Genomic DNA, 27,508 nt, shown 5'->3' with positions numbered 1-27,508 from the left:
CTGGGTGAGTGGTGTGTGTGTGTGTGTGTAGGAAGGAGGCTGGGTGAGCGGTGTGTGTGTGTAGGAAGGAGGCTGGGTGAGCGGTGTGTGTGTGTGTAGGAAGGAGGCTGGGTGAGTGGTGTGTGTGTGTATGTAGGAAGGAGGCCAGGTGAGTGGTCTGTGTGTGTGTAGGAAGGAGGCTGGGTGAGTGGTGTGTGTGTGTGTGTAGGAAGGAGGCTGGATGAGTGGTGTGTGTGTGTAGGAAGGAGGTTGGGTGAGTGGTGTGTGTGTGTGTAGGAAGGAGGCTGGGTGAGTGGTGTGTGTGTGTAGGAAGGAGGCTGGGTGAGTGGTGTGTGTGTGTGTAGGAAGGAGGCTGGGTGAGTGGTGTGTGTGTAGGAAGGAGGCTGGGTGAGCAGTGTGTGTGTGTAGGAAGGAGGCTGGGTGAGTGGTGTGTGTGTGTAGGAAGGAGGCTGGGTGAGCGGTGTGTGTGTGTAGGAAGGAGGCTGGGTGAGTGGTGTGTGTGTGTGTAGGAAGGAGGCTGGGTGAGCGGTGTGTGCGTGTGTAGGAAGGAGGCTGGGTGAGTGGTGTGTGTGTGTGTGTAGGAAGGAGGCTGGGTGAGCGGTGTGTGTGTGTAGGAAAGAGGCTGGGTGAGCGGTGTGTGTGTGTAGGAAGGAGGCTGGGTGAGTGGTGTGTGTGTGTAGGAAGGAGGCTGGGTGAGCGGTGTGTGTGTGTGTAGGAAGGAGGCTGGGTAAGTGGTGGTGTCTGTGTGTAGGAAGGAGGCTGGGTGAGCGGTGTGTGTGTGTGTGTGTAGGAAGGAGGCTGGGTGAGTGGTGTGTGTGTGTATGTAGGAAGGAGGCTGGGTGAGCGGTGTGTGTGTGTGTAGGAAGGAGGCTGGGTGAGTGGTGTCTGTGTGTAGGAAGGAGGCTGGGTGAGCGGTGTGTGTGTGTGTGTGTAGGAAGGAGGCTGGGTGAGTGGTGTGTGTGTGTATGTAGGAAGGAGGCTGGGTGAGTGGTGTGTGTGTGTGTGTGTAGGAAGGAGGCTGGGTGAGTGTGTGTGTGTGTGTGTGTAGGAAGGAGGCTGGGTGAGCGTGTGTGTGTGTGTGTGTGTAGGAAGGAGGCTGGGTGAGTGGTGTGTGTGTGTATGTAGGAAGGAGGCTGGGTGAGCGGTGTGTGTGTGTGTGTGTAGGAAGGAGGCTGGGTGAGTGGTGTGTGTGTGTATGTAGGAAGGAGGTTGGGTGAGTGGTGTGTGTGTGTAAGAAGGAGGTTGGGTGAGTGGTGTGTGTGTGTGTGTGTAGGAAGGAGGCTGGGTGAGTGGTGTGTGTGTGTGTGTGTAGGAAGGAGGCTGGGTGAGCGGTGTGTGTGTGTAGGAAGGAGGCTGGGTGAGCGGTGTGTGTGTGTAGGAAGGAGGCTAGGTGAGTGGTGTGTGTGTGTGTGTAGGAAGGAGGCTGGGTGAGGCGGTGTGTGTGTGTAGGAAGGAGGCTGGGTGTGAGTGTGTGTGTGTGTGTAGGAAGGAGGCTGGGGGTGAGTGGTGTGTGTGTGTGTGTAGGAAGGAGGCTAGGTGAGTGGTGTGTGTGTGTGTAGGAAGGAGGCTGGGTGAGTGGTGTGTGTGTGTGTAGGAAGGAGGCTGGGTGAGTGGTGTGTGTGTGTGTAGGAAGGAGGCTGGGTGAGCGGTGTGTGTGTGTGTAGGAAGGAGGCTGGGTGAGTGGTGTGTGTGTGTGTGTAGGAAGGAGGCTGGGTGAGCGGTGTGTGTGTGTAGGAAGGAGGCTGGGTGAGCGGTGTGTGTGTGTAGGAAGGAGGCTGGGTGAGCGGTGTGTGTGTGTGTAGGAAGGAGGCTGGGTGAGTGGTGTGTGTGTGTAGGAAGGAGGCTGGGTGAGCGTGTGTGTGTGTGTGTAGGAAGGAGGCTGGGTAAGTGGTGGTGTCTGTGTGTAGGAAGGAGGCTGGGTGAGCGGTGTGTGTGTGTGTGTGTAGGAAGGAGGCTGGGTGAGTGGTGTGTGTGTGTATGTAGGAAGGAGGCTGGGTGAGCGGTGTGTGTGTGTGTAGGAAGGAGGCTGGGGAGCGGTGTGTCTGTGTGTAGGAAGGAGGCTGGGTGAGCGGTGTGTGTGTGTGTGTGTAGGTAAGGAGGCTGGGTGAGTGGTGTGTGTGTGTATGTAGGAAGGAGGCTGGGTGAGCGGTGTGTGTGTGTGTAGGAAGGAGGCTGGGGGTGAGTGGTGTCTGTGTGTAGGAAGGAGGCTGGGTGAGCGGTGTGTGTGTGTGTGTGTGTGTGTAGGAAGGAGGCTGGGTGAGTGGTGTGTGTGTGTATGTAGGAAGGAGGCTGGGTGAGTGGTGTGTGTGTGTGTGTGTAGGAAGGAGGTTGGGTGAGTGGTGTGTGTGTGTAAGAAGGAGGTTGGGTGAGTGGTGTGTGTGTGTGTGTGTAGGAAGGAGGTTGGGTGAGTGGTGTGTGTGTGTGTGTAGGAAGGAGGCTGGGTGAGCAGTGTGTGTGTGTGTAAGAAGGAGGTTGGGTGAGTGGTGTGTGTGTGTGTAGGAAGGAGGCTGGGTGAGTGGTGTGTGTGTGTGTGTAGGAAGGAGGCTGGGTGAGCGGTGTGTGTGTGTAGGAAGGAGGCTGGGTGAGCGGTGTGTGTGTGTAGGAAGGAGGTTGGGTGAGTGGTGTGTGTGTGTGTGTAGGAAGGAGGCTGGGTGAGTGTGTGTGTGTGTGTGTAGGAAGGAGGCTAGGTGTGAGTGTGTGTGTGTGTGTGTGTAGGAAGGAGGCTGGGTGAGCGGTGTGTGTGTGTAGGAAGGAGGCTGGGTGAGTGGTGTGTGTGTGTGTAGGAAGGAGGCTGGGTGAGTGGTGTGTGTGTGTGTGTAGGAAGGAGGCTAGGTGAGTGGTGTGTGTGTGTGTGTAGGAAGGAGGCTGGGTGAGCGGTGTGTGTGTGTAGGAAGGAGGTTGGGTGAGTGGTGTGTGTGTGTGTAGGAAGGAAGGAGGCTAGGTGAGTGTGTGTGTGTGTGTGTAGGAAGGAGGCTGGGTGAGAGTGTGTGTGTGTGTAGGAAGGAGGCTGGGTGAGTGGTGTGTGTGTGTAGGAAGGAGGCTGGGTGAGTGTGTGTGTGTGTGTGTAGGAAGGAGGCTGGGTGAGCGGTGTGTGTGTGTAGGAAGGAGGTTGGGTGAGTAGTGTGTGTGTGTGTAAGAAGGAGGTTGGGTGAGTAGTGTGTGTGTAGGAAGGAGGCTGGGTGAGTGGTGTGTGTGTGTGTGTAGGAAGGAGGCTGGGTGAGCGGTGTGTGTGTGTGTAAGAAGGAGGCTGGGTGAGTGGTGTGTGTGTGTGTGTAGGAAGGAGGCTGGGTGAGCGGTGTGTGTGTGTGTGTAGGAAGGAGGCTGGGTGAGTGGTGTGTGTGTGTGTAGGAAGGAGGCTGGGTGAGCGGTGTGTGTGTGTAAGAAGGAGGCTGGGTGAGTAGTGTGTGTGTAGGAAGGAGGCTAGGTGAGTGGTGTGTGTGTGTGTGTAGGAAGGAGGCTGGGTGAGCGGTGTGTGTGTGTGTAGGAAGGAGGCTGGGTGAGCGGTGTGTGTGTGTAGGAAGGAGGCTGGGTGAGCGGTGTGTGTGTGTAGGAAGGAGGTTGGGTGAGCGGTGTGTGTGTGTGTAGGAAGGAGGCTGGGTGAGCGGTGTGTGTGTGTGTGTGTAGGAAGGAGGCTGGGTGAGCGGTGTGTGTGTGTAGGAAGGAGGCTGGGTGAGTGGTGTGTGTGTGTGTAGGAAGGAGGCTGGGTGAGCGGTGTGTGTGTGTAGGAAGGAGGCTGGGTGAGCGGGTGTGTGTGTGTGTAGAAAGGAGGCTGGGTGAGCGGTGTGTGTAGGAAGGAGGCTGGGGTGAGTGGTGTGTGTGTGTGTAGGAAGGAGGCTGGGTGAGCGGTGTGTGTGTGTAGGAAGGAGGCTGGGTGAGCGGTGTGTGTGTGTGTAGAAAGGAGGCTGGGTGAGCGGTGTGTGTAGGAAGGAGGCTGGGTGAGTGGTGTGTGTGTGTGTAGGAAGGAGGCTGGGTGAGCGGTGTGTGTGTGTGTAGGAAGGAGGCTGGGTGAGCGGTGTGTGTGTGTGTGTGTGTGTGTGTGTGTGTGTAGTACTCAGAAGAGCAAGAGCCAAGACTGGTTGGGCTGGGATGCCACCACGGCCACTCTGGTCCAGGCGCTCCCCTGGCTCCTGCAGAGCCTCCTGCAAAGCCACCTCCTTCCCCACTCAGTGTGTCTCACCTGTCTTGGTAGTAGGCGTTTTCCTGGTAGAAGCATCTATTGTGGGTCTCCATGTGGCTCAGGCGGGTATAGTCATTGGGGTAAACAAAAGACAGATGAACCTGGAAGCGGAAAAATCAGCAGCAGGGGTCAGAGAGTGAGATCCTGGGAAGGCTGCCCCGCCTGGGATCACACAGGGCCGCGGGGGACCCGCCCTTGCCAGGGAGAGAAGGGCTGCTCTGAGCGCTGAATGAAACGTTTGGCGATGCAGATGGGGCTTTCATGCCACTCGTTATGCCAGCTCTCCTGGGCTCTGTGGACCACATGCAACCCGAGTCAAGCCCCTGGTCCACATCTCTCCTGAACCAGCTCCCATCCCTCAGCTTCAGCCAAAACCATTTCTTCCTCCCTCTGACACCTGATCCTCTCCTGAAACCTCTGAGCCTTTACCTGTAACCTCCCACAGTCCTAGAACAACCCCTCTTCTTATTTACTTCACTGCTTCCTTTGCCCCCCTTAAGCATAGCTTGTGGTCACCACCACCAAAGAACTTCTCAATTACACCCCAGCCATTCTCTGACCTGGCGATGCCTCCTGACCTCTTTCTTCTGCCCTCCAGCTCTTCCTTACAATCATCTCTAAATCTGGATGGACAGGAGAGTGGCCACCCTGCCCGTCTGGCTTCGACATGGGTTCCGGGTTCTTTAAAGCTAACTTCCCCTCCATAGTTCTTTTTCCCCCAGTGCCTGGTCTCCGGGTTTAGGAAGTCCTGCCGGCTGACTGGCTGGCGGGACTGACCAGGCAGGGTAGGGTTGTGTGGTCCTCGGAGCAGGACGCGTAAGAAGCCTCAGCCAGGCCGCCTGATACCATCACTGGGGCAGAGGTGGTGTGTGTGGGGGGGGCCTGAGGCAGAGCACCCACGAGCAGGCTCTGATGGACAGACCATTCGGGCCAGTCCATCCGGGAGTGCAAGTTCTTCCCAGCCCAGGGACCTGTGAGGCCGTCCTATCTGGTGGGATGGGATGTCAGGAAGACGGGAAAGGCAGCCTCACCACCTCCCCTCCCAGTCACAGGCAGCGATCCCTCTGCCGGCCCCGCTCGCCACGACCCAGGCAAGACTTACAAACCGGAGTCCCTGGTAGCGCTGCAGAGGGAGCCCGTCCACCAGGTAGCTGGGTTTGTAGGGACAGTCGGGCAGGACGTGGCGGAGACGCGACTTGGGGATCAGAGGCACTGAGGACAGTGGAGGAAGAGGAATGAGGGTGAGGGTGGGCCCGGAAACTGGGGCTGAAGCTTCTGCCCCAAGTAGGGCCCTTTCTGTATCCGCAAGGGGCAGCTGTGGTCTGCCGATGTCTGTGGCTGAGGCTGCCAGCCGGAGGCTGCCCCACGGACCTGGAGCAGGGCCGTTTGAGGAGCACCCTGGCAGCAGAGGACTCAGGACACAGCCCCAGGTCCAAGGCACAGTTTGACTTTAGAGTCACTGCAGGGATAGCCTCAGTAAGGTCTAGAAAGTTCTAAGAGGCCAGATAGGCTCCTCCCTCATGCAGGACCAATAACCGGATTTCCTACCATGGGCTGAACATCCCCTTAGCGCCAGTTGTCATTTTTTTTGAGATGGGTGAGGAGTAAAGAAACTTTGTCTTTTTTTTCTTTCCTTTTTCTTTTTTTTTTTTTTTTTGAGACAGGATCTCACTCTGTCGCCCAGGCCGGAGTGCAGTGGTTCAATCACAGCTCACTGCAGCCTCAACCTCCTGGGCTCAAGCGATCCTCCTGCCTCAGCCTCCCGAAGTGCCAGGATGACAGGAATGAGCCACCATGCCTGGCCATCTTTGCCATCTTTTAAAATGTAAACACTCCCAAGAGGAAAAACACATGAGACTTTAACACTGTGGTGTCAACATTATTTCTCTCCTTGGATGACAAGAGCTGGAATCCAGTAAGAGGCAAGGACACGTGAGACTGGGAAGGGACAAGAGCTGGAATCCAGTAAGAGGCAAGGACACGTGAGATCGGGAAGGGACAAGAGCTGGAATCCAGTAAGAGGCAAGGACACGTGAGATCGGGAAGGGACAAGAGCTGGAATCCAGTAAGAGGCAAGGACACGTGAGATCGGGAAGGGATGTGCGGGGGACCTTCCGGGTTCTAATTCTACTTCTTCTCGTGGGTGGTGGTTCCACAAACGCACGCTCTGTCATGACAGGCAGAATTGTAAAATTACACGTAAATATTTTCACACGTATTTACATACTCTCTTTTCCGTATGCATGTTCTATTTTATAAGGAAAATAAAAGGTACTACGGTGTTTGGGATACTGTGACGGGTCTCTCAAGTCTTCTCCACCATCAGCAGCGGACCTGGCAGTGCGGTGTCCCCAGACGGGATGCCAAGCGCTGGCCGAGGCCTTACCTCGGTAAAGGGTGTCCCGGGGGTCAGGCCGAAGCATGTCCGCGGGCGGCTGCTCGTCCCTGGGAAGAGCGTTGGAGGAGCCCACGTGGCTGGCTGCTGTCTGTGGGATGTGGCCCACCTCATCCATCTGTAGGAACGTCTCATCTGGGCGCAGGGAGGAAAGAACAGCAGGAGGCTGTGGGGCCTGGAGCACAGCAGCCCACTGCCCTTGAAGGGGAGGGAAGAGATGCAGACGGGGCTCCTGACTCCAGCGGCCTCTCTCTGGCTCCCGCCACAGCGGTGGCTTCACGATTCATCTCCCTTTGGCCCCCTCTGCCGGTCCCATGGCTGACCCACATGACTGTGTCGTGTACTTGGAAAAAGACACCTCTTTTTGAAAATGTGTTACTGCGGACTGCTAGAAATTTGTCATTATGTACGCCTAGTTTATTGAACATTTACAGAGCACTTAATAATAAGCCAGGCCCTGCTCTAAGAATATCCCAAATATTAACCCATCTAATCTCTAAAAGCACCACATGCCTACTATGATTCCTAGTTTACAGATGAGGAACTTTGGCACAGAGAATCTAAGTCATTTGCCCAACATCATACAATGGATGGGTGGCCAAGCTGAGTTTGAAACCAGGTGATCTAGTTTCAGTGTCCAGGTTAAAGCAAGCCACAGAGAAGGGGGGTGGGGGGCTGGCTGCTGCTTTGCTCTCTGTCTCCCGGGTTCACGCATCTGTCTACACCTGCCACGGAGGCCTATGGATGGCATGTTTTTCAGTGGGACCTCTGGCTGGGAGTCTCACTGGGGAAATGATATGAAATGGAAAATGCCACTGAAGAAAGAGGTCACTTCCTGCACATTGAAGGCAGGTGAAAAGGTTTTCTCTGCCCTGGCTATGGCTCTGCAAGAACCATGGTTACCTTATCTGTAAAACAGGGTTTTGTTTTGTTTTGCTTTTGAGACAGGGTCTTGCTCTGTTGTCCAGGCTGGAGTGCAGTGATCCAATCACAGCTCACTGCAGCTTCAGATTCAAACTCCTGGGCTCAGTTGATCCTTCCCAGTAGCTGTGACTACAGGCATGAGCCACTACACCCAGTTAATTTTTTAATTTTTTGTAGAGATGAGATCTCGCTATGTTGTCTGGGCTGGTCTCGAACTCCTCCTACCTTGGCCTCCCAAAGTGCTGGGATTACAGGTGTGAGCCACCACACTCAGCCTCAGAGTTTTTGAATCTGGTGTGAGCCTGACAGTCTCTGGACTCCCTTGAAGCTGTATTCAAAATGTTGTGTGTGGGTGGGTAGACAAAGGCATTTTTCTGAGGCAAGGGCTCAGAGAGCTTCTAGCAGGTTCTCAAAGGGGTCACTGACCCTGGGGAGTTAGGGACTCCTGGTCATAAGGTCCCACTCTTTTCTGGACCCCTTCATACCCGTGTCCCAAGCATCTCAAGCTTCCCTCCTCCCCTCCACCCCTGCCAAATCCCCCAGGGTAGGCTGGCCCCACCTGGCCTCCATCTCCAGGGCAGGGCCAGAGCCTACTCACTTGTGAAGAGGGACAGGGAGAGGGAGTCAATGATGGTGAACTTGGCTCCAGGGTCATTCCGTCGCCACTGGAAGAGAAGAGAGAGGGTAGATGCAGAAGGTGGGAGGTGGCTGGATTTCCAACAGGGGTCAAGGGACAAGGGGAGATGAGTGCCAGGACCTGAGCTGGGAGAGGCATGAGCAGCAGGAAACTCACCGCAACTTCCACGTGGTCGGTGCCCTCCTCATTCTGCTTGTGCAGCACCTCGAAGTAGTACCTGTGGGAGGCTGACAGGCTGGCAGGAGAGAGGGCAGGAAAGCAAACGCTGTCTCCATGGGCCCCGGGGTCGCGGCTCTGTCCCATCCCCTCGCAGCACCTTAAACTTCCTCATCCCTTCTCCTTGCTCTTAGAACCCCAGGAGTTCACTGCCTAGGTTCGAGCCCCCACTCTACCACTTGCTAACAGAGTGAGCTGTTTTCTCTCGGTGACATGAGCATAATCAGAGTAACCATTCCACAGGATGACAGGAAGAACCCAAAGAACGGTAACAGAAGCCTTCGGAGCGCAGAGACTGTGGCAGATGCTGTTCTAAATGCTTTCTGTATGTGACCTCATGTAATCCTTGTTCGTAGAGGAGAACGGAGGCACAGAAGGCTTGGCTAGTTTGCCAGAGTCACCAGGTGATGAGTGGCGGCGGTGGGATTCCACGGCAGACCTGCCCCAGGGCCGTGCACTAGATGCGGAGCTCCACACGGAGCGTCCACTCGCAGCCGGCATGTGAGCGCCCTTTGCAAGGGAGATGGTCTCCTTAAAATGTTTAAATGCATTTTTATTGACACGTAATGCTTGTGCAGATTTATGGGGTGCACACGGTGTTTTGTTGCATGCATAGGATGAGTAAGGATCAAGTCAGGGCATTTAGGATCCCATCACCCACCTCGAGCACTTGGCATTCTCTGTTTTGGGAATATTCCAAATCCTTTTCTCCCGTTGTTGGGAAATAGACAATACATCGTTGTTACTACAGTCGCCCTATTGTGCTGTCGAGCATTAGAGCGTATTCCTTCCTTCTAGCTGTGTCTGCACCCCGCCTCTCCCCTCTCCCCGTCTCTCCCGTCTCCCAGTCTCTCCCCGCCTCTCCCCGTCTCTCCCCCCCCAACCTATCCCCCCCCCAGGCCACGTCCTTCCCAGCGTCAGCAACGCGTGCTCCTCCCGCCTGCGTCAGCACGCGCGGGCCAGCAGGGGGCGCTCTGAGGCCGGGCCACGCGCCCTTCCCCGCCGGCAAAAGCGATTCCTCTCCCGGCCAGGCCGACCGGGGTCACCGCGGGCAGCTCCCTGCAGCCGGGTCAGAGCCGTGTCCAGGCTGCCGTCGGTGTGGAGAAAAGGGGAGCGCGAGGACTGGGAGCAAGGAGACCCGTTTTCCAGTCCCGGGGGTCACTGAACAGCGGTGCGGGCCGGGCGCGGTGGCTCACGCCTGTAATGCCAGCACTTTGGGAGGCCGAGGCGGGCGGATCACGGGGTCAGGAGATCGAGACCATCCTGGCGAACACGGCGAAACCCCGTCTCTACTAAAAATACAAAAAACTAGCCGGGCGAGGTGGCGGCGCCTGTAGTCCCAGCTACTCGGGAGGCTGAGGCAGGAGAATGGCGTGAACCCGGGGGGCGGAGCTTGCAGTGAGCTGAGATCGCGCCACTGCACTCCAGCCTGGGTGACACAGCGAGACTCCGTCTCAGAAAAAAAAAAAAAATAGCTGTGTGACCTGCAATGAGTCTTGGCCTTCTGGGCCTCAGTTTCCCCATCTGTGACATGAGGAAGGATGGGCCAAAAAAAAAAAAGCTGTGTGACCTGCAATGAGTCCCCGCCTTCCGGGCCTCAGTTTCCCCATCTGTGACACGAGGAAGGTGGGCCAGTGGGTGCCGAGCCAGAGACCCGGTGGCCTCGAACGCGTGGCGCAGGCGGCCGGGGGGCGGACGGGGTACAGCCGGGGGCAGACGCGGTACAGCCGGCTCCACCACCACCGGCCTCCGCACTGAGGCGCGCACGAGGCCTGCCCTGACCCTCACTCACCTCACCGGCTTGGAAATCTGGCTCCGAAATTTCCCAAACTCTCCAGGGGCCGTCCATTCCTTCCCAGTCTGGAGGCGTGGAAGGGAGAAGCGGAGGGAAGGAGGGACGCACAAAGCAAACAGGAGGCCCGAGGCGGTGAGTGCAGAGACCAGGAGGGAGAAGAAAGGAGAAAAGTGAGAAAAAGAGGGAGGAAGAGGAGAAAGAGGAGCAAGAGGAGAGTGGTAGGAGAGAAAACAGAAAAGAGTGGAGGAGGGTGAGTGTTGCCCACGCAAGAGGCGCCCGCCTTGCTACGAGGCCGGAGCAGAGCAGCCGGAGGGCCCCAAAGATGCTGCGGCTGGGCCCCCACAGCCGGATCGCCGGGGCCTTTCCCCAGCCTCAGACTCGCTCCCCGCTCCTCCCCGTCCGCACTCCCTGCCCCCCTCCTCCTTATTCGTTACTCCCAACTCCTCCCTTTTCCCACTCCTCCTCTTCCCCCCAACTCCCCTCCTCCCTATACCCCCCTTCTCTTCCCTCCTCCCCACTCCTTATTCCTCTTCCCCCCAACTTCCCCCTCCTCCCTACATCCCTGTTCTCCTCCCTCCTCCCCACTCCTTATTCCTCTTCCCCCCAACTCCCCCCTCCTCCCTACATCCCCGTTCTCCTCCCTCCTCCCCACTCCTTACTCCTTTTCCCCCTCTCCCTCCCCCTTCCTCTTTCTCTCCCTCCTCCTCCATCCTCCCCACTCCTTCCCACCTCCCCACTCCTCCCCACTCCCCACTCGTTACTCCCAACTCCTCCCTTTTTCCACTCCTCCTCCTACCCCTTCCCCACTCCTTACTACTCTTCCCTCCAACTCCCCCCTTCTCCCTACACCCCCATTCTCCTCCCTCCTCCCCACTTACTCCTCTTCCCCCCTCCCCACTCCGCCTTCCTTTCTCTCCCTCCTCCTCCCTCCTCCTTCCCACCTTTCCCTCCTCACTCCCCACTTTCCCACAACTCCCCACACCTAACTCCCAACTCCTCCCCACTCCTCTCACCTCCCCAATCCCCACTCTTCCCCACTCCCCATTCCTCCCCACTCGTTACTCCCAACTCCTCCCTTTTTCCACTCTTCCTCCTCCCCCTTCCCCACTCCTTACTCCTCTTCCCTCCAACTAACCCCTTTCTCCCTACACCCCCGTTCTCCTCCCTCCTCCCCACTCCTTACTCTTCTTCCCTTCCCCACTTCCCCTTCCTCACTCCCTCCTCCTCCTCCCTCCTCCCCACTCCTTCCCACCTTTCCCTCCTCACTCCCCACTTTCCCACAACTCCCCACACCTAACTCCCAACTCCTCCCCACTCCTCTCACCTCCTCACTCCTCCCCACTTCTCACTCCTCCCCATTCCTCACCTCCCCACTCCTCACTCCTCCCCACTTCTCATTCCTCCCCATTCCTCTCACCTCCCCACTCCTCACTCCTCCCCACTCCTCCCTCCTCCCCACTCCTCACTCCTCCCCATTCCTCTCACCTCCCCACTCCTCCCCTCCCCACTCCTCCCCACTCCCCACTCCTCCCTCCTCCCCACTTCTCTCACCTCCCCACTCCTCCCCACTCCTCTCACCTCCCCAATCCTCCCCACTCCTCACCTCCCCACTCCTCCCCCACTCCTCGCTCCTCCCCACTCCTCGCTCCTCCTCATTCCACTCACCTCCCCACTCCTCACTCCTCCCCATCCTCAGTTTATCCCTTCGTAGAGGGGTATGGGTGAGGGAGGAGACTTCCTTTCCACCCCTTCTTCCCTGCTGTCACACCAGAGATGCTACGGTAATGAGCGGCTGCTGGCGGACTCGATGAACAGGCCCCAGGAACAGATGGGAGGGCCCGGGGCTGAGCTGGCCCTACCTTGCCCACACTGGCCAGCAGCTGGAGGCCTGAGACCTGGTCATCGAGGCTCAGCCAGAATTCCGCGTTGTCATCAGCAGCAATGGCAAACTGGATTTTCCCTGGGCAGCGGGGAGAGTTTCCAGATGAGCAAAGAGGGCATCAGCATAAAAAGCTGGAGGCTTTTCCGAGTGTCTTAGCAATTAAATTCCCTCCAGGGCTGGATGCCGTGGCTTCCCTCTCTGTTAAGTGGGGGTCTCTACATCCTGGGAGACAGTGTGAAGATGGAAAAGACTTATAGAGAGAGAGGAGCTGGTTCCAGGCTACAAACCAGGGAGCAAAGCAGCAGCCTGTGGGAGTTGGACGAGACCTCAGTGTGACTCGATTTCCCCTCTCCCCTGAGAGGGGACTAACAGGAAGTTAGTCCCGTCTACCCGTAGCCTTGTGTGGTGTTCTTTGGGTCCCGTGCAGCACTCTAGAGCGGGAAGAAGGATGGGTTTTGGGCTGGCCTCACCGTCAGTGAAAGGGTGCAGGTAGCCAAAGATGCGGAGGCCATAGTTGGTCCATCTGGGGGACACGGCCAGCTTCCTCAGGGTTGTGCGGATCTATGCCAAGAAAGGGGAAGGAAACAGTTACCCAGAAGAGGGAAGAGGAAGTCGGTCCACCCAGGGCTGGTGGGAAGACTAGGAGGGGACTATGACAGGAGGGACCAGGGCTGTGGCTTTGTGAGTGGAGTGCCGGCTCAATGTCAGCTCCCATTTGCCTCTTTGTCCAGGAGACCTGTACAGTGCACAACCAGCACAACTGTACATGGTGGCCCTGGGTATACTATATTGTGAGCCAGAGAGTCTGAAACAGAAATGATGCAGAAGATGAAATTGAAAGAATCCCTAGGAAGGAAACAAGGCAACTATTATGGGCAGACAAAAAGAGAGCTCAAAAGATAAAGGAGAAAATATGGACCAGAAAAGCAGCAAGGAAAGATGCGAGACAAGTGGGCAGAGGAGGCAGGTGTGGAGGGAGGTGGGCACGGCAGCCTTCAGGCACTCACGTGGGGGTACAGCGGGAAATGCAGGTTCCTCCTGAGCTGTTGGATAGAGCTGCCACACCAGTCCTCAAACACGTGCAGGTTGGCACGGCCCCGGAACTGCAGGGTGGAGGCACCGTGGTGAGTGTGAGCACCCCATGCCCGCCCCAGCTCCTCAGCTCCGGGAGGCTGGGCAGAGAGGGGCCAGTGCTCCTCTCACTGTGCGGGTCCGGCCCACTCTATCCCATTCCTAGCCCAGCACCTGGCACTTATTTCAGGAACCTGGTGCTGATGTTCACCCCACGGCCTGGCCTTGAGGACAAGGTCTGCTCTGGCCGTGCACGCACATGCACATACTCTCCCTGGTCCTCCCATGCAGGAAGGGGGCTGGTTTTCATGCCTCAGGCAAGGGGGGCAACGGTTGTGAGAGAATAGCTGAGAGGACAGGGAACTAGGAGGAGCCTGCTGGGGTCTCAGGGAAGACTTGCTCTGCTCCCCTCCCCGTCCCTGATGCCTGAGGAGAGGAAAGCTCCACAGCTGTCTGCCTGTGAAACCTTATCTACCCAGGGGTCTCCACGCTTCTGGCTCCCCTTGGGAAGCAGCTGGGAGGCACCGCAGGAGGGAGCTGGGGCCCATCTGGGCTTGCCAGCATCTCGGTCTCCCACAGCTCTCGGAGGCCTCCAAGACTCATTCTGAGCAAGCCGTTCCTGGGACAGCCTCGGGACAGTGCCAGTCGGGTCGGATCCCCTCTCTCCTCTGTAGGACTGGGCTTGGAGGCCCAGAGCAGAAGGCCCCCTTCCCCAGAAAGGGCTAAGGCAGGATCCAGCACTCTGAGTGGGTGGCGGGGCTGGAAATTTGAGAGGAGAGGGGAAGCGTGGGGACTTTGTGCCAATCATCCTGACAGTGGGCCCCGGATCATCCCATATCCTCTCCGCCCCCAAGGCTTCTGTCCAGGTTGTGGGAGGTGGGGCCTGATGACTCCCTACCAGTAGCCTGCCCTGGCCTCCTTGCCATGCCCACCAGATAGCAAAATCTGGACTGCCCTTAGGAACTATGAGGGGACACCCAGATGAGAAGAAGTGGCGCAAGTTCAGCAAGAGATCTGTAGGAGGGAGGATGGGCAGGCGGGGAGAGGAGTGGGGCAGGGGATAACTCCTCAACAGGAGTGCCCACGGTCCCAGGTGTGGCTGGGAGGGTGGGCGCAGCCTCCGGGGAACACTGCCCCAGCGCTGGATCCGGAGACACAGGGGAGCCTATCTCTCCCCGCCCTCCAGCAGTGTGGCGCTAACGGGGCACACTGGCCTGCTCGATGCTAGGAATGTGGGCCTTGGGAAGCAGCCGCCACTCACAGAAACCGAAGTGGGGGACGGAACGGGTGGGAGCGGGAATGTGGGCTGGGTAGGTGGGTGGTGGGTTAAAGCTTCAAGCAAGGAAAGAATGGGGACATTGTGCGACTTCAGGGGAAAATCTTCAAGTCCAGTTTATAAGACTCAGCTGTCTCCTCCAAAGGCCTCCTTCTGCCCCCTCCCTGGGAGATACGGATCCCAGGAGGGAGGGCAGCTGGGGAGGGCACGCCACCAGAGAAGCCCGTTGTGTTCAGCCTGGAGGCCGGAGGCCAGAGGCCACGGGGACCGGGCAGGGAGAGGAGGGGCAGAGGGAGGCACTGGAGGCACTGGCTGGCCGCTCCTGCCTCACCCTCAGGGTCTTTCTTGCCCGAGCAATGAGATCATCAGATGCCACAGGCGGCCCCAGGCAGACAGGGTGGGAGTGTGGGAAGAGGAGCTACCTGCGCTAAGCCCAGGCCCTTACGCAGCATTGGGCCAGCCCTCAAACCATGCTGCACCCACTCTCAGGCTGTAGGTGGGGGTCTCTGAGGGGCCAGTGGGCACCCTCTTCCTCCCTGGGCCTGGGATGAGAACCCCCCACCCCCCAAAGATTTGTGTCCCTCTGAGTTTTGGAGGCTTTGTATCTGGCGGGGACGTGGGACTCCAGCACACCAGCCCTGCCCTCTGCCCACTCGCTCCACTGTCCAGCAGTGACTAAGGCCCAGGGAGGGGCACTGGTCACTCCAAGCGCCAGAGCATGTCTATGGCCAATGGTGGTTTTGAAACTTCCAAAGTTCCAAGTACAGGAGAAGGTATCTGTTGGAACCGTGTCATTTTAAGGGTGAGGACACTGAAGCTCAGAGAGGTAAAATGACTCCCCAAGGACACACAGCAAGTAACCCTTGGGGAAGGGGAGGGCATCATGCAGGGGTGTGGGCCACACAGGAATATCCACTGCCCCTGCCGGGCCCTCACTCGGCCGCAGCAGAGCCTCCACCTGGATCTCGGCTTCTCCCCCACATGGAGCCCTCACTGCCTCCAAAACGGTCGTCCTGAAGCTCGGATCTGACCGAGCCACTCTGCTGTTTGAAACCTCCGAAGCTTCCCAGAAGGCTTCAGAGCGGAGCCTCGCCCAGCACACGAGTCTGACCTACCTTTTCCGCCTCACCTCACACCACTCCCCGTCACACACCTTTGCTCCACCCACACCAAACCCCTGTCTTTGCCAAAATCGTCCTGCTGTTTCACTTCTCCATGCTTTTACAAATGCGATTTCCTGATTGGAAGGCCCATTCATTTCTTCCTTACGTGGCAAACTCCCGCTCATCCTTCAAAGTTCTTCTCAAACAGTTCTCTCTGAGGCCGGCTATGAACAGCTCCCTCCCGGGTGTTCCCTGCACATCCTAATTATTTAAATAACAAACACTTGGAGGAGCTAAGCCCAGAACAGTATGTTCCTCCATTCTACAAGCACTGAGTGTCTGCTCTGTACCCCTTCAAGATGAAAGACAGATGGTCCTCAAAGGAGGCAGACACGTAAACAAAAGGGTGTCACCTGCGCCAGGGGCTCTGGCAGAGGTATGAGGTTCAGAGGGGCACGAAGGCAGGAGCCGTCAGCCTCCTCCAGGAGCACTCGGAAGCCCCTCACAGGACGTGGGCTCTGACTGACCCTCTGCTTCCGCTCTACCCTCTGCTACTCAACCAGAGGCAAACTCGCAAGACCAAGCATACCTGGCTAGTGGTTCAGTTTTAACTCACCAGGCAGTGGGGCCTCCCCCGGAGGAACACAGCAGGGTGATTAGGTCACCGGTTCCTGCACACCAGGAACTCCTATGTCCTGTTCAGAGTTTCGAGGACTCCATCTATTTTATTTTATTTTATATTTCATTTTATATTATTTTATTTTAATTTTTCATCGTCCCGTCCCGTCCCGTCCCATCCCGTCCCATCCCTTTATTTTTAAGGTCAGGTCCTCACTCCACTGCCCGGGCTGGAGTGCAGTGGCACAATCATGGCTCTCTGCAGCCTCAAACTCCTGGCCTCAAGCAATCCTTTCTCCTCAGTTGCCCAAGTAGCTGTAACTACAGGTGCACGGCACTACACCTGGCTAATTTTTTTATTTAGTAGAAATAGGGTCTCCCTATGTTGTCCAGGGTGGTCTCAAACTCCTGGCCTCAAGCGATCCTCTCGTCTTGGCCTCCCAAAGTGCTGGCATTACAGGTGTGAGCCACCACACCCAGCCTTGAATTGCACACTTTAAATGGGTGAAATGTACGGTATGTGAATTACAGTTCCATAAGCTGTTTTAAAAAAATAAACAAATAAATAAAAGGAAAGGCTGAGAACAGGAAGGAGCCTGTGTCACAGCTCTGTCCACAAAAGACAGACGTTGCCTTCTCAAAGCCTGTGTGAACAACCCATGAAAACTCTGATCTCACTTGCTTTGATCTGACTTTGTACTCACCAAATTTCTTTCTTGTAACTATTTTGGGTTTTGGGAGTGGCCTGGCTGGCAGACACAGCATTTTGGTGAATGGAGCAGTGTATTTACCAAAACATGAACAGACTGTCACTGGGGTTTGTTAATGAGTGTCTTGGGATCCGTGTCGGTGTGAGAAGTTTCGAAACAGTCACTCCATGAAGCCCAGGCCCCAAGTCAAACGTCTGAGGCCGCTGAGTCTCCAGAGTGACTTCTGGTCTCAGAGACCCTGGGCTGCCAGCCAAAGCCCGGGGCAGGGAAGCAGTGAAAGAGGAAGCCATTGTCATCTTCCTCATCTCCTGCCCTTGCTCACCTTTACAGCAGGGCCCTGCACTAACTCTGTGACCCTGAGCTGACCTCTCTGGGCCATTATCTGGAAGAGGGACATCAGAACAGCCTGACAGCTCCTGGACACCAGTAGATGCTCAATAAATGACCTGTATTATTAACCTGGGAACCTCCTGCTGGCCAAGGACGGGCAAGGGGATGGGAACAGAAGTCCCCACGATGTGGAGAGACTGCGAGGCTGGGCTGGAAGCCAGTTGGCACCATTATGCCGCTGTGTGACTGCTGTGTTGTTTGGCCTCTCCAGAGCCTTCCTTCCTTATTCTCCTCATTGATAAAATAAAAGGATTGGATCAGTGAATCCCTGAACATCCATGAAGACTGTAATGATGATTTTGTAAGCTATTTTTAATATTTAAAAATGGAAATCAGTCATTTGCCACCAAAAGGCCATACACACTTACTAAAATAGCCAATATTTCTTCTTTTTTTTTTGGGGGGGGGATGGGGGTCTCACGCTGTCACTCAGGCTGGAGTGCAGTGGCACAATCTCGGCTCACTGTAGCCTTAACTGCCTACACTCAAGCAATCCTCCCACCTCAGCCCCCCCAAGTAGCTGGGACCACAGGCGTGCATCACCACGGCTAGCTATTTTTTTTATTATTATTTGTAGAGACAAGGTCTCACCATGTTGCCCAGGCTGATCTGGAACTCCTGGGCTCAAGCAATCCTCCCACCTTGGCTTCCCAAAGTTCTAGGATTCCAGGCTTGAGCCACCAAGCCCAGCCCAATTTTGATCACTATTTACTATTTGTTCGCTGTTTTTGTTTTATTATATGTTTATATATATGTTCTCGATTAGCAAAAACAAGTGGAGAAATTAGTTATTCAGGCGGGCGGATCATGAGGTCAGGAGATCGAGACCATCCTGGCTAACACGGTGAAACCCCGTCTCTACTAAAACTACAAAAAAAATTAGCCGGGCGTGGTGGTGGCGCCTGTAGTCCCAGCTACTCGGGAGGCTGAGGCAGGAGAATGGCGTGAACCCGGGAGGCGGAGCTTGCAGCGAGCCGGCCGAGATGGCACCACTGCATCCAGCCTGGGCGACAAAGCAAGACTCTATCCCCCACCAAAAAAAAAAAAAACAAACAGAGAAAGGATCCGAGCTATCCTTAAAGGAGAGTAGGCTAGATCATCAGACCAAATGATCTGTAAGGCAAGTTCTTTTCAAAGTACTATCTCCAGGTAGGGCGGGGCATAATTACATAATTACCTGGTGATGTCATCTAGAGCAGGTGCCAGCATTGTACTCCATCCTCTCCCAGGGCTTTAAAAGGAGGCAGTTTCACCGTGTGGACAACTAACATCACATTCAGTACAATACCGCCTCCTTCACTCTTGCCCCAGAGCAAGTGGGCGGACTGGAAATGAAACCGCCCAGGCTGAAGAGCTCAGTCTATGAGGTGTGGATAAAGACAATACCAGCCAGCACCACCCAGCCAAGAAAAGTCACCTGTGTCCGCAGGGCCTCGAGACTAAAGACACTGGGTTCTAAACAAGTTGTAAAATAGGAAACTCAAATTTAAAATTTTCACCCCCAAAGCGCCGTGCTACTTGGAAATCTTGGCATAAGGATTTATTTACTCAAGGTGATCTCATGTATGTTAATTAACCTCCGAGCCTCAGTTTCTTCACCAAAAGAAAAAGAATCTGGGGCCAAGCCTGGTAGCTCACGCCTGTAATCTCAGCACTATGGGAGGCCAAGGCAGGAGGATCGCTTGAGGCCATGAGTTTGAGATCAGCCTGGGCAACATAGTGGGACCCTGTCTCTACAAAAAATAATTTAAAAAATTAGCCAGGCAATGGTGGTACACCCCTGTAGTCCTAGCTACTCCGGAGTTCAAGGTGCAGTGAACTACGATTGTGCCACTGTGATTGTACACTCCAGCCTGGGAAACAGAGCAAGACCCTGTCTCTAAAAAATAAAAAACGGGCCGGGCACGGTGGCTCACGCCTGTAATCCCAGCACTTTGGGAGGCCGAGTCGGGCGGATCACGAGGTCAGGAGATCGAGACCATCCTGGCTAACACGGTGAAACCCCGTCTCTACTAAAAAAAAAATACAAAAAACTAGCCGGGCGAGGTGGCGGGCGCCTGTAGTCCCAGCTACTCGGGAGGCTGAGGCAGGAGAATGGCGTAAACCCGGGAGGCGGAGCTTGCAGTGAGCTGAGATCCGGCCACTGCACTCCAGCCTGGGCTACAGAACGAGACTCCGTCTCAAAAAAAAAATAAAATAAAAATAAAAAATGAAAAGAAGAAACATCATCTATCAAAGCCTATAAAAATGAAAAGTATTATGATGGTTCTGATAACTTTTATTCACATGGAACTGCTTCCTGTACAAGTTTTCCAAAGCAGAGTTTCCCAGTGCATGTTCCTCAGGGCATTTCTATGAAACCTAGAGCACTAGTTTCTGAGAGTACAAGAGGCATTTCATGGAAAAAAGCAATTCAGTTCGAGACATGCTGAGCTAAACCAAGTTAAACAGACGGCTGCAAACTTCCCATACTCTTTCACATGCTAATGTACATTTCCAGGAAGGTAAGGTAGTGTGTTACCGTTTTAAAAACGTATTTAACAATGGACTCTTTTCTTCATGGAATATCTTATGGGATTTAAGATAGTGGTCCAAGAAAGACAGTTTGGGACGCTTATCTTGAAGACTGGGGATTGGCGTGGCCATGAAAAGTCTTTTAGCTTTCGCAAGCCTTGTTTTCCCACCTATAAAATGAGGATAATGACACTGTTTCACAGGGTCACAAAGCTGAGATGAGATGATCCGCAAAGTCTGCCGCGCAGTAGGTCTTTGGCAAATGTAAGTGTTCCTTGTCTAAAGAGAGAAATCGGGCCGGGCGCGGTGCCTCAGGCCTGTAATCCCAGCACTTTGGGAGGCCGAGACGGGCGGATCACGAGGTCAGGAGATCGAGACCATCCTGGCTAACACAGTGAAACCCCGTCTCTACTAAAAATACAAAAAATTAGCCGGGCGAGGTGGCGGTGCCTGTACTCCCAGCTACTCGGGAGGCTGAGGCAGGAGAATGGCGGGAACCCGGGAGGCGGAGCTTGCAGTGAGCTGAGATCCGGCCACTGCACTCCAGCCTGGGCAAGAGAGCAAGACTCTGTCTCAAAAAAAAAAAAAAGAGAGAGAGAGAAATTGAATCAACCTGGAATGCTTGGAGTGAAAAATTTTCATGAAACCGCTAAGCTGGATGCAGTCATGCCCACCTGTAATCCCAGCTCGTCAGGAGGCTGAAGCTGGAGGATTGCTTGAGCCCAGGAGTTTGAGACTAGCCTGGCCAACATAGTGAGACCCTTTCTCTAAAAACAACAGCAACGAAAAACTAACTACATAAATAATTTAAACATTTTTTAAATTCACTAGTAGAAAGTTTTCCGTGATCTCTGGAATTATCTGTAAAAACTATTTTTAGCTCTCTCAAAGAGCAGGTGCAGTAGAAATTCCCTTACCTCCGAGAGCCAGGGGACAGGCTTGTTCCACTTCAAGTAGCTGCTGTTACTGCTCCCACCTTGGTCCATTTCATGGTCCTAGTGGAAGAATGAAGAATGAACTTGGTAGGAATATTAGGATGAGAAACCGCAGGCAGGACAGGGTTCAGGCCCCTTGGAAGTGCCCGTGGGGAAGCAGAGGGCCAGGAGGCACAGTGCCTGCTCCCAGGGGTGTCGGCTCAGAGCATGCTGCCATCTGCCATTCACATCGTGTCCCTGGGAATACATCTCCGTAGTTTCATCAATGCACGCTCCTCAGGTTCCTTCACTTTTCTGAATTTTCTGTCTTCCCCATATGGGAAAAAAGTTTACCCTCATTAGGTCAGGACCTCTTGAGGGCAGGGACCTTGGCTCCCTCTTCCTCCTTATCCCCCAGCTCTCTAGATTTGGGTTCCAACAAGGGGGAGCCCCTCGGGGACACCCCCAAACCCTCCCTATCGTGCAGGTCCACAGGCTCAGTTTGGCTGTGGTCCAGCTCTGGGATACATGTCTGTTCCAGGCTCAGCCTTGGGGCTCCTGACTGAATTACACCCCAGTTTCTCTCATCTGCCTCCTTAGGGACCGTCGGCTCAAGAAACACTACAGAGAAATGTTTCACTACAAGTCTCTACATATCCCAGCTAAGGGCAGGGAGGGGTGTCCATCCACTCGTCGCCTCTGATCTCAGCAGCAAGCACAGCACAGCCCAGCCCTCACCCGAGTGAGAGGCACCACATGCCACTGGTGATGGAGGTCACAGGCGCGGGGTGGTTCTGGCACGGGCAGACTGAACTAGGGCACAAGGGCAGACTCCAGAAAACCGGGCCAGTGGCAGCCCAGGCTGGAGGCGGCTGGACGGACATCGCTATGGCTCAGCTAGGAGGTCCCGAGGCCAGACTAGGATTCCGGGGGCTGTTTCTCTTCTGCCTCTCCTCCCAGAGTAGCGGGGGTTACCTTTAAGGCAGCTGGGCAGAGTACCTGAGGACCCTTGTTGAGGCCCCGGCAGGGACAGTGGACTGGCCGGCCACCTACCTCGAGGTTCGGCCTCTGGGGATGGTAGAACTGGAGGTGCGGATCCACAGCGGGAATGTTCCTGCTGGCCAGAGCCTTGGCCAGTTCTCTCCAGCTGCCGTATCCTGTGGAAGGGGAAGAGAGGAGCCCTCAGGTCAGTGCAATCTGGAAACCTCACACATCTAAAAGATTTGGAAGGTTAATGGAGGGATTCGTCTTCCCTTGTGCTTCTCACCTCTCTTCAGAGGGTGGGTGGGAAGAGGGCGGGGCTGGGGGCAGGAGATAGCTGCAGATTGGCCAAGGTCCAGAGGGCAGAGAGAGATGAGCTTACATCCCATCAGCCGTCACCGCCTTCCAGAAACCAGAGGAGCCAGTCCCGGTGAGCATGGACCACGGGACTCCCACTACCAGCTCGTTCTCCCCCGGTTGCCTCTGGAGGCCAATTTCTCCCAAGAGCTGCTGTGGAGAGATGGTTGCGACAGGCGGTACACTCTTCCCTTCCTGCTCGGCTCCTGTGCCCTGAGCCCAGGGAACAGCAGGGGGTTACTAACGGGTGGGGAGCCCTTCCATTGATCACTGGGTTGCTGGATGGAGCCAGACCTGAGAGAGGCAGGAAGGGGTGGGCCTGGGATATGGTGTCTGTCAAACAAATTTATAAACCACTGGAGGTACAAGATTAGAGGCCCTGCGACTACTGGCGTCATCGGGAGGCTGCGTGGGGCTGATGCTGTCTGCCCTGAAGGCTCTGGGCCAGGTCGGCTTACACACATCTGGGAAGGCGAAAAGTCAAACCACGGCGAGAGGGAGGGAGGGAACAGGAAAGTGGGGGGTGCACACGCATTCACACCAAGTCAGGAGACAAGGGCTGCACCAGGGTGAGGGCCGGGGAGCATCCGTCCGGCGGCTGGCCGCCGCTGACACTCCCAAAGGCTGGGACTCCCGTCTGAAAGGAGATTGCTGGGCTTTGAATAAGCAGAACCAAACTACTGTTAGTCACAAACCAGAACCACAGACCACTGAAAGCTAGAAGAGGCTTTCGAGATCACCTCGTCCTCTCTTTGAGTGAGGAAAATGGGACCCAGACTGGTCAAATGGCTGATCAAGGCTCACTCAGCAAGTAGTGGCAAGGCTGAGACGAGGACCCCAGTGTGCAGGTGGATTTCCACCGAGCCTCCCCTTTCCCTCCAACAGCTTCACCACGACGTCACCAGGATGCTGTGGTGAACACTGCTTGGAAGGAATTAGCCTGACAGTCCCTGACCCCTGGGAGCCAAGAGTCGACAGTAGGCAGGAGTGTCACAGGAACCCCTATGTGAGCACCAGCAGGGACACAGACAGCCACGCGGACACAGACACAGACAGCCACGCGGACACGGACACAGACAGCCACGCGGACACAGACCACAGACAGCCACACGGACACAGACCACAGACAGCCACGCGGACACCACAGACAGCCACGCGGACACAGACACAGACAGCCACGCGGACACGGACACAGACAGCCACGCGGACACGGACACAGACAGCCATGCGGACACACAGACAACCACGTGGACACAGCCAGCCACACGGACACAGAACACAGCCAGCCACGCGGACACAGACACAGACAGCCACGCGGACACAGACACAGACAGCCACGCGGACACAGACACAGACAGTCACGCGGACACAGACACAGACAGCCACGCGGACACGGACACAGACAGCCACGTGGACAACCACGCAGACACAGCCAGCCACGCGGACACAGAACACAGACAGCCACGCGGACACAGACACAGCCAGCCACGCGGACACAGAACACAGCCAGCCACGCGGACACAGAACACAGACAGCCACGCGGACACAGACACAGACAGCCACGCGGACACAGAACACAGCCAGCCACGCGGACACAGAACACAGCCAGCCACGCGGACACAGACACAGACAGCCACGCGGACACAGACACAGACAGCCACGCGGACACAGACACAGACAGCCACGTGGACACAGACCACAGACAGCCACGTGGACACAGACCACAGACAGCCACGCGGCCACCACAGACAGCCACGCGGACACGGACACAGACAGCCACGTGGACACACAGACAACCACGCGGACACAGCCAGCCACGCGGACACAGACACAGCCAGCCACGCGGACACAGAACACAGCCAGCCACGCGGACACAGACACAGACAGCCACGCGGACACAGACACAGACAGCCACGCGGACACAGACACAGACAGCCACGCAGACACAGACACAGACAGCCACGCGGACACAGACACAGCCACGCGGACACAGACACAGAGCACCGCCCACGAACACGGGCCTCACCGAAGGGGGCCACCCACGCTGCACACGAGTATTTACGTAACAGGCCTGGGGAGGGGGTGGGAACGGGGGCCGCATGCTGGCAGGCAGGTGTGGGGCGAGAGTGCTTTTCTTACATGGTTATGCTTTGTGTGGGCCCTTTCGTGCTTGCTGAGTGTGTCACAGGCGTGATTGCATCTGAACCTTCTAAGAATCTCCTGAGAGGCCAGCTCCATCACCCCATTTTACGGATGGGGACAGAGCGCTCTGAGCTTAAAGTCACAGAGCTCGTTGTTCTGCAGCCAGGATTAGAACAGAGAGCTCCTCTGTCTCCCAGGCCCAGGTTTTCTCGTTCTGCCCACATTTTCTCCTGTGGGCACTTTCTGGCATAGACTTTGAGCAGTGCCGGCGCAGGGGCCTCCGCGGGGATCTGCCTTTGGGTTTCTGCAGATGTTAACCCTCCGCTCAGGCTACGGTTACAGGGACTTCTGCAGCTTTGTGCCCCCGTCATCAAGGTCTCTCCTGCTTCCGGGCTGGTCCAGCTGGCAGGAAGAGGTCTGGCGAGATCAGGGCAGGGGCGTGTTCTGGGGAAGCAGGATGCCGGGGCCACTGAAGTGATGTGAAAATACGAGGAGTGAGGGACAAAGAGAAAGAACGCTCCCAGACTCTACCCGCCACTTCCGGATGAGCTCAGGAGAAAACTGCTTGTTCATCTGCTAATCCCAACCCAAACACATGAGCTAAAGCAAGAGCTCATCCCTTCCCAGCCCCGGGGAGCTGCTGGCTAGCAGTTGTGGGTTCAGGTGTGCCTGGGTGACACAGCAGTTGTGGGTTCAGGTGTGCCTGGGTGACACAGCAGTTGTGGGTTCAGGTGTGCCTGGGTGACACAGCAGTTGTGGGTTCAGGTGTGCCTGGGTGACACAGCAGTTGTGGGTTCAGGTGTGCCTGGGTGACACAGCAGTTGTGGGTTCAGGTGTGCCTGGGTGACACAGCAGTTGTGGGTTCAGGTGTGCCTGGGTGACATAGCAGTTGTGGGTTCAGGTGTGCCTGGGTGACACAGCAGTTGTGGGTTCAGGTGTGCCTGGGTGACACAGCAGTTGTGGGTTCAGGTGTGCCTGGGTGACATAGCAGTTGTGGGTTCAGGTGTGCCTGGGTGACATAGCAGTTGTGGGTTCAGGTGTGCCTGGGTGACATAGCAGTTGTGGGTTCAGGTGTGCCTGGGTGACACAGCAGTTGTGGGTTCAGGTGTGCCTGGGTGACATAGCAGTTGTGGGTTCAGGTGTGCCTGGGTGACACATGAGTTACACTGTGGGGAGGGGGAGGACGGGCCCTGCCTCGCTCCTGCATCTGAATGACTGGGTCATCTTCACTCTTATGACTAAAAGCTTCCTACTCAAGAGAAGCTTGTGGGGAAATACCCCCGAAATGCTGCCTGCCAGGTCAGTGGGAGTTACAGCGTGTCTCAGGTGCACGTTCCTTCTCCAAGGCAGCCTTCAGCTCAGCCAAAGTCCTTGACTGTTGGAAGTCACCCCGAGGGGAGATGACTCACCCTACAATCAACTAGCACTGTGGGTCTTCAGCTGCCTTTGTCCTGGCATCTGCTGGGGAGTGACAAAGACTCTCTCCTTGACCAAACCTTAGATGCTCCTCTGAGCACTCTCGTCTATGTGACCTCATCCTTGGGCCCTGTCCTGGGCCTGCCTAGTCCAGTTTCCAGCAAGAATTCTGCTAGGTCAGTTTAGCAGGACCCCCCACCCCGACATCTGACCAAGCTTCTCATCTCAAACCCTTGCCGTTAGCGAGCGTCCCATTAGGCCAGTTCAGCAAGAATCCCTCCATTCTTGACGTCTCAGTCGCTTTCCAACCACTGACCCCTCCACTCCGCTGGCTGGCAGTAAATCCCCAGTCACTGCTGCTGTATTCAGAGCTGAGCTCCGTTCTGTCCTGAAGCCTCTCTCCCGTGTGGCAGCAGTACTACATAAAACCCGTCTTCACGACCGGTAACTAGTGTGCGGTTCTGTTTTCTCTTTAACAGAAGGTAAGAGGCGGCTCTCTCAGTGACCAAAGACAAATCCATTTAGGGAGGTGAGTGGATTCCAGGTAGGAAATTCGGTGAAGTTAAACCCAGTCAGGTCTTGCCCCTGGGTAACAGGTGGGTCTAGTGGCTGTGAGATACCTAAAACTTGGGATAGTCAACGGCCCAACCCTCACTAATTTAAGGAGCAGGAAAATTCCTCTGCAGGCCTCATGATGTAGCAGGAAGACAAGCAAAGCCTTCTGAGTCAGAAAGATCTAATCGTGGCCTGGCGCGGTGGCTCACGCCTGGAATCCCAGCACTTTGGGAGGCCGAGGCATCAGGATCACTTGAGCCCAGGAGATTGAGACTAGCAACATATGGGCAACATAACAAGACCCTCCCTTTTTTAAAACAAAAATAAAATTTAAAAAAGGCTGGGCACGGTGGCTTAAGCCTATAATCCCAGCACTTTGGGAGGCCGAGACGGGTGGATCACGAGGTCAGGAGATCGAGACCATCCTGGCTAACACGGTGAAACCCCGTCTCTACTAAAAAATACAAAAAACTAGCCGGGCGAGGTGGCGGGCGCCTGTAGTCCCAGCTACTCGGGAGGCTGAGGCAGGAGAATGGCGGGAACCCGGGAGGCAGAGCTTGCAGTGAGCTGAGATCCGGCCACTGCACTCCAGCCTGGGCGACAGAGCGAGACTCTGTCTCAAAAAATAAATAAATAAATAAATAAATAAATAAAATAAAATAAATAAAATTAAAAAAAGATCTAATTGTATATCTACCACTCATAAACTGTGACTGCTTGAACAAGTAATTTAACTTCTCTGGCCCTGGTTTCTTCATCTGAATGGTGGAAATAAAAACACTTGCCCCACAGCGACTGCTATGGAGATTAAATTATGTGGGCCAGACCTAGCATGGGGTCTAGACCCAATAAACGTTTTCTTCCTAAAAATTTCCGAGTTTGAGGTTTTGGATTTAGGAGTCAGAAGATATGAGTTTCAACTGCTTTAAAAATATTCAATATTTCTCTGACTCTTTTCTCTCTATGCTTCTTTTTTTCTTATTTTTCTTTTTTTAAGAGACAGGATTACCCAGGCTGGAATGCAGTGGTACAATCATAGCTTACTGCAGCCTTGACCTCCTAAGCTCAAGTAATCCTCCCATCTCAGCCTCCTGAGTAGGAAGGACTACAGTGCATGCCACTATACTTGTTTAAAAAAAAATTTTAGAGATGGGGTCTTTTTATGTTGTCCAGGTTGGTCTTGAACTCCTGGATCAAGTGATCCTCCCATTTCAGCCTCCCAAAGTGCTGGTATTACAGGTGTGCGCCACCGCGCTCAGCTTTCTCCATGCTTATTGACCAGAGTAGTAAGCAGTGGGCCAGGAGTGGCAGCAGGGAAACAGGTAACACCCCCTCTTTGTTTCGCAGTGTTGCTCTTTGCCCCCCACCCTTCCTCATCCCCCACAAATATTCACTAAGTGCGTCTCAGGTGTCAGGAGCCGTGCTGTGCATTGGG

The 27,508-nt window shown here is 55.4% G+C and overlaps 1 protein-coding gene across 3 annotated transcripts in view; it reads right to left on the bottom strand.

The window, feature by feature from the left end:
- B4GALNT3 (beta-1,4-N-acetyl-galactosaminyltransferase 3) overlaps positions 1-27,508 on the bottom strand; it is a 108,144-nt gene that overhangs the window by 11,102 nt on the left and 69,534 nt on the right. For all 3 annotated transcript variants that reach the window (XM_050747048.1, XM_050747051.1, XM_050747050.1), the window contains exons 2-12: positions 21,676-21,779; positions 20,626-20,703; positions 13,034-13,129; positions 12,497-12,587; positions 12,004-12,104; positions 10,142-10,209; positions 8,290-8,368; positions 8,095-8,161; positions 6,564-6,707; positions 5,280-5,389; positions 4,178-4,278 (exon numbers count right to left, since the gene is read on the bottom strand). In XM_050747048.1, the coding sequence (XP_050603005.1) occupies positions 4,178-4,278; positions 5,280-5,389; positions 6,564-6,707; positions 8,095-8,161; positions 8,290-8,368; positions 10,142-10,209; positions 12,004-12,104; positions 12,497-12,587; positions 13,034-13,129; positions 20,626-20,703; positions 21,676-21,779 (1,039 nt within the window). The remainder of the gene's footprint in view (positions 1-4,177; positions 4,279-5,279; positions 5,390-6,563; positions 6,708-8,094; positions 8,162-8,289; positions 8,369-10,141; positions 10,210-12,003; positions 12,105-12,496; positions 12,588-13,033; positions 13,130-20,625; positions 20,704-21,675; positions 21,780-27,508) is intronic.

This window comes from Macaca thibetana, chromosome 11, assembly GCF_024542745.1.
Source record: "Macaca thibetana thibetana isolate TM-01 chromosome 11, ASM2454274v1, whole genome shotgun sequence".
In the NCBI taxonomy this organism is placed as follows: Eukaryota; Metazoa; Chordata; class Mammalia; order Primates; family Cercopithecidae; genus Macaca; species Macaca thibetana.
Note: the sequence above shows the minus strand (reverse complement) of the source record. Positions and strands in the feature narration are given on the sequence as shown.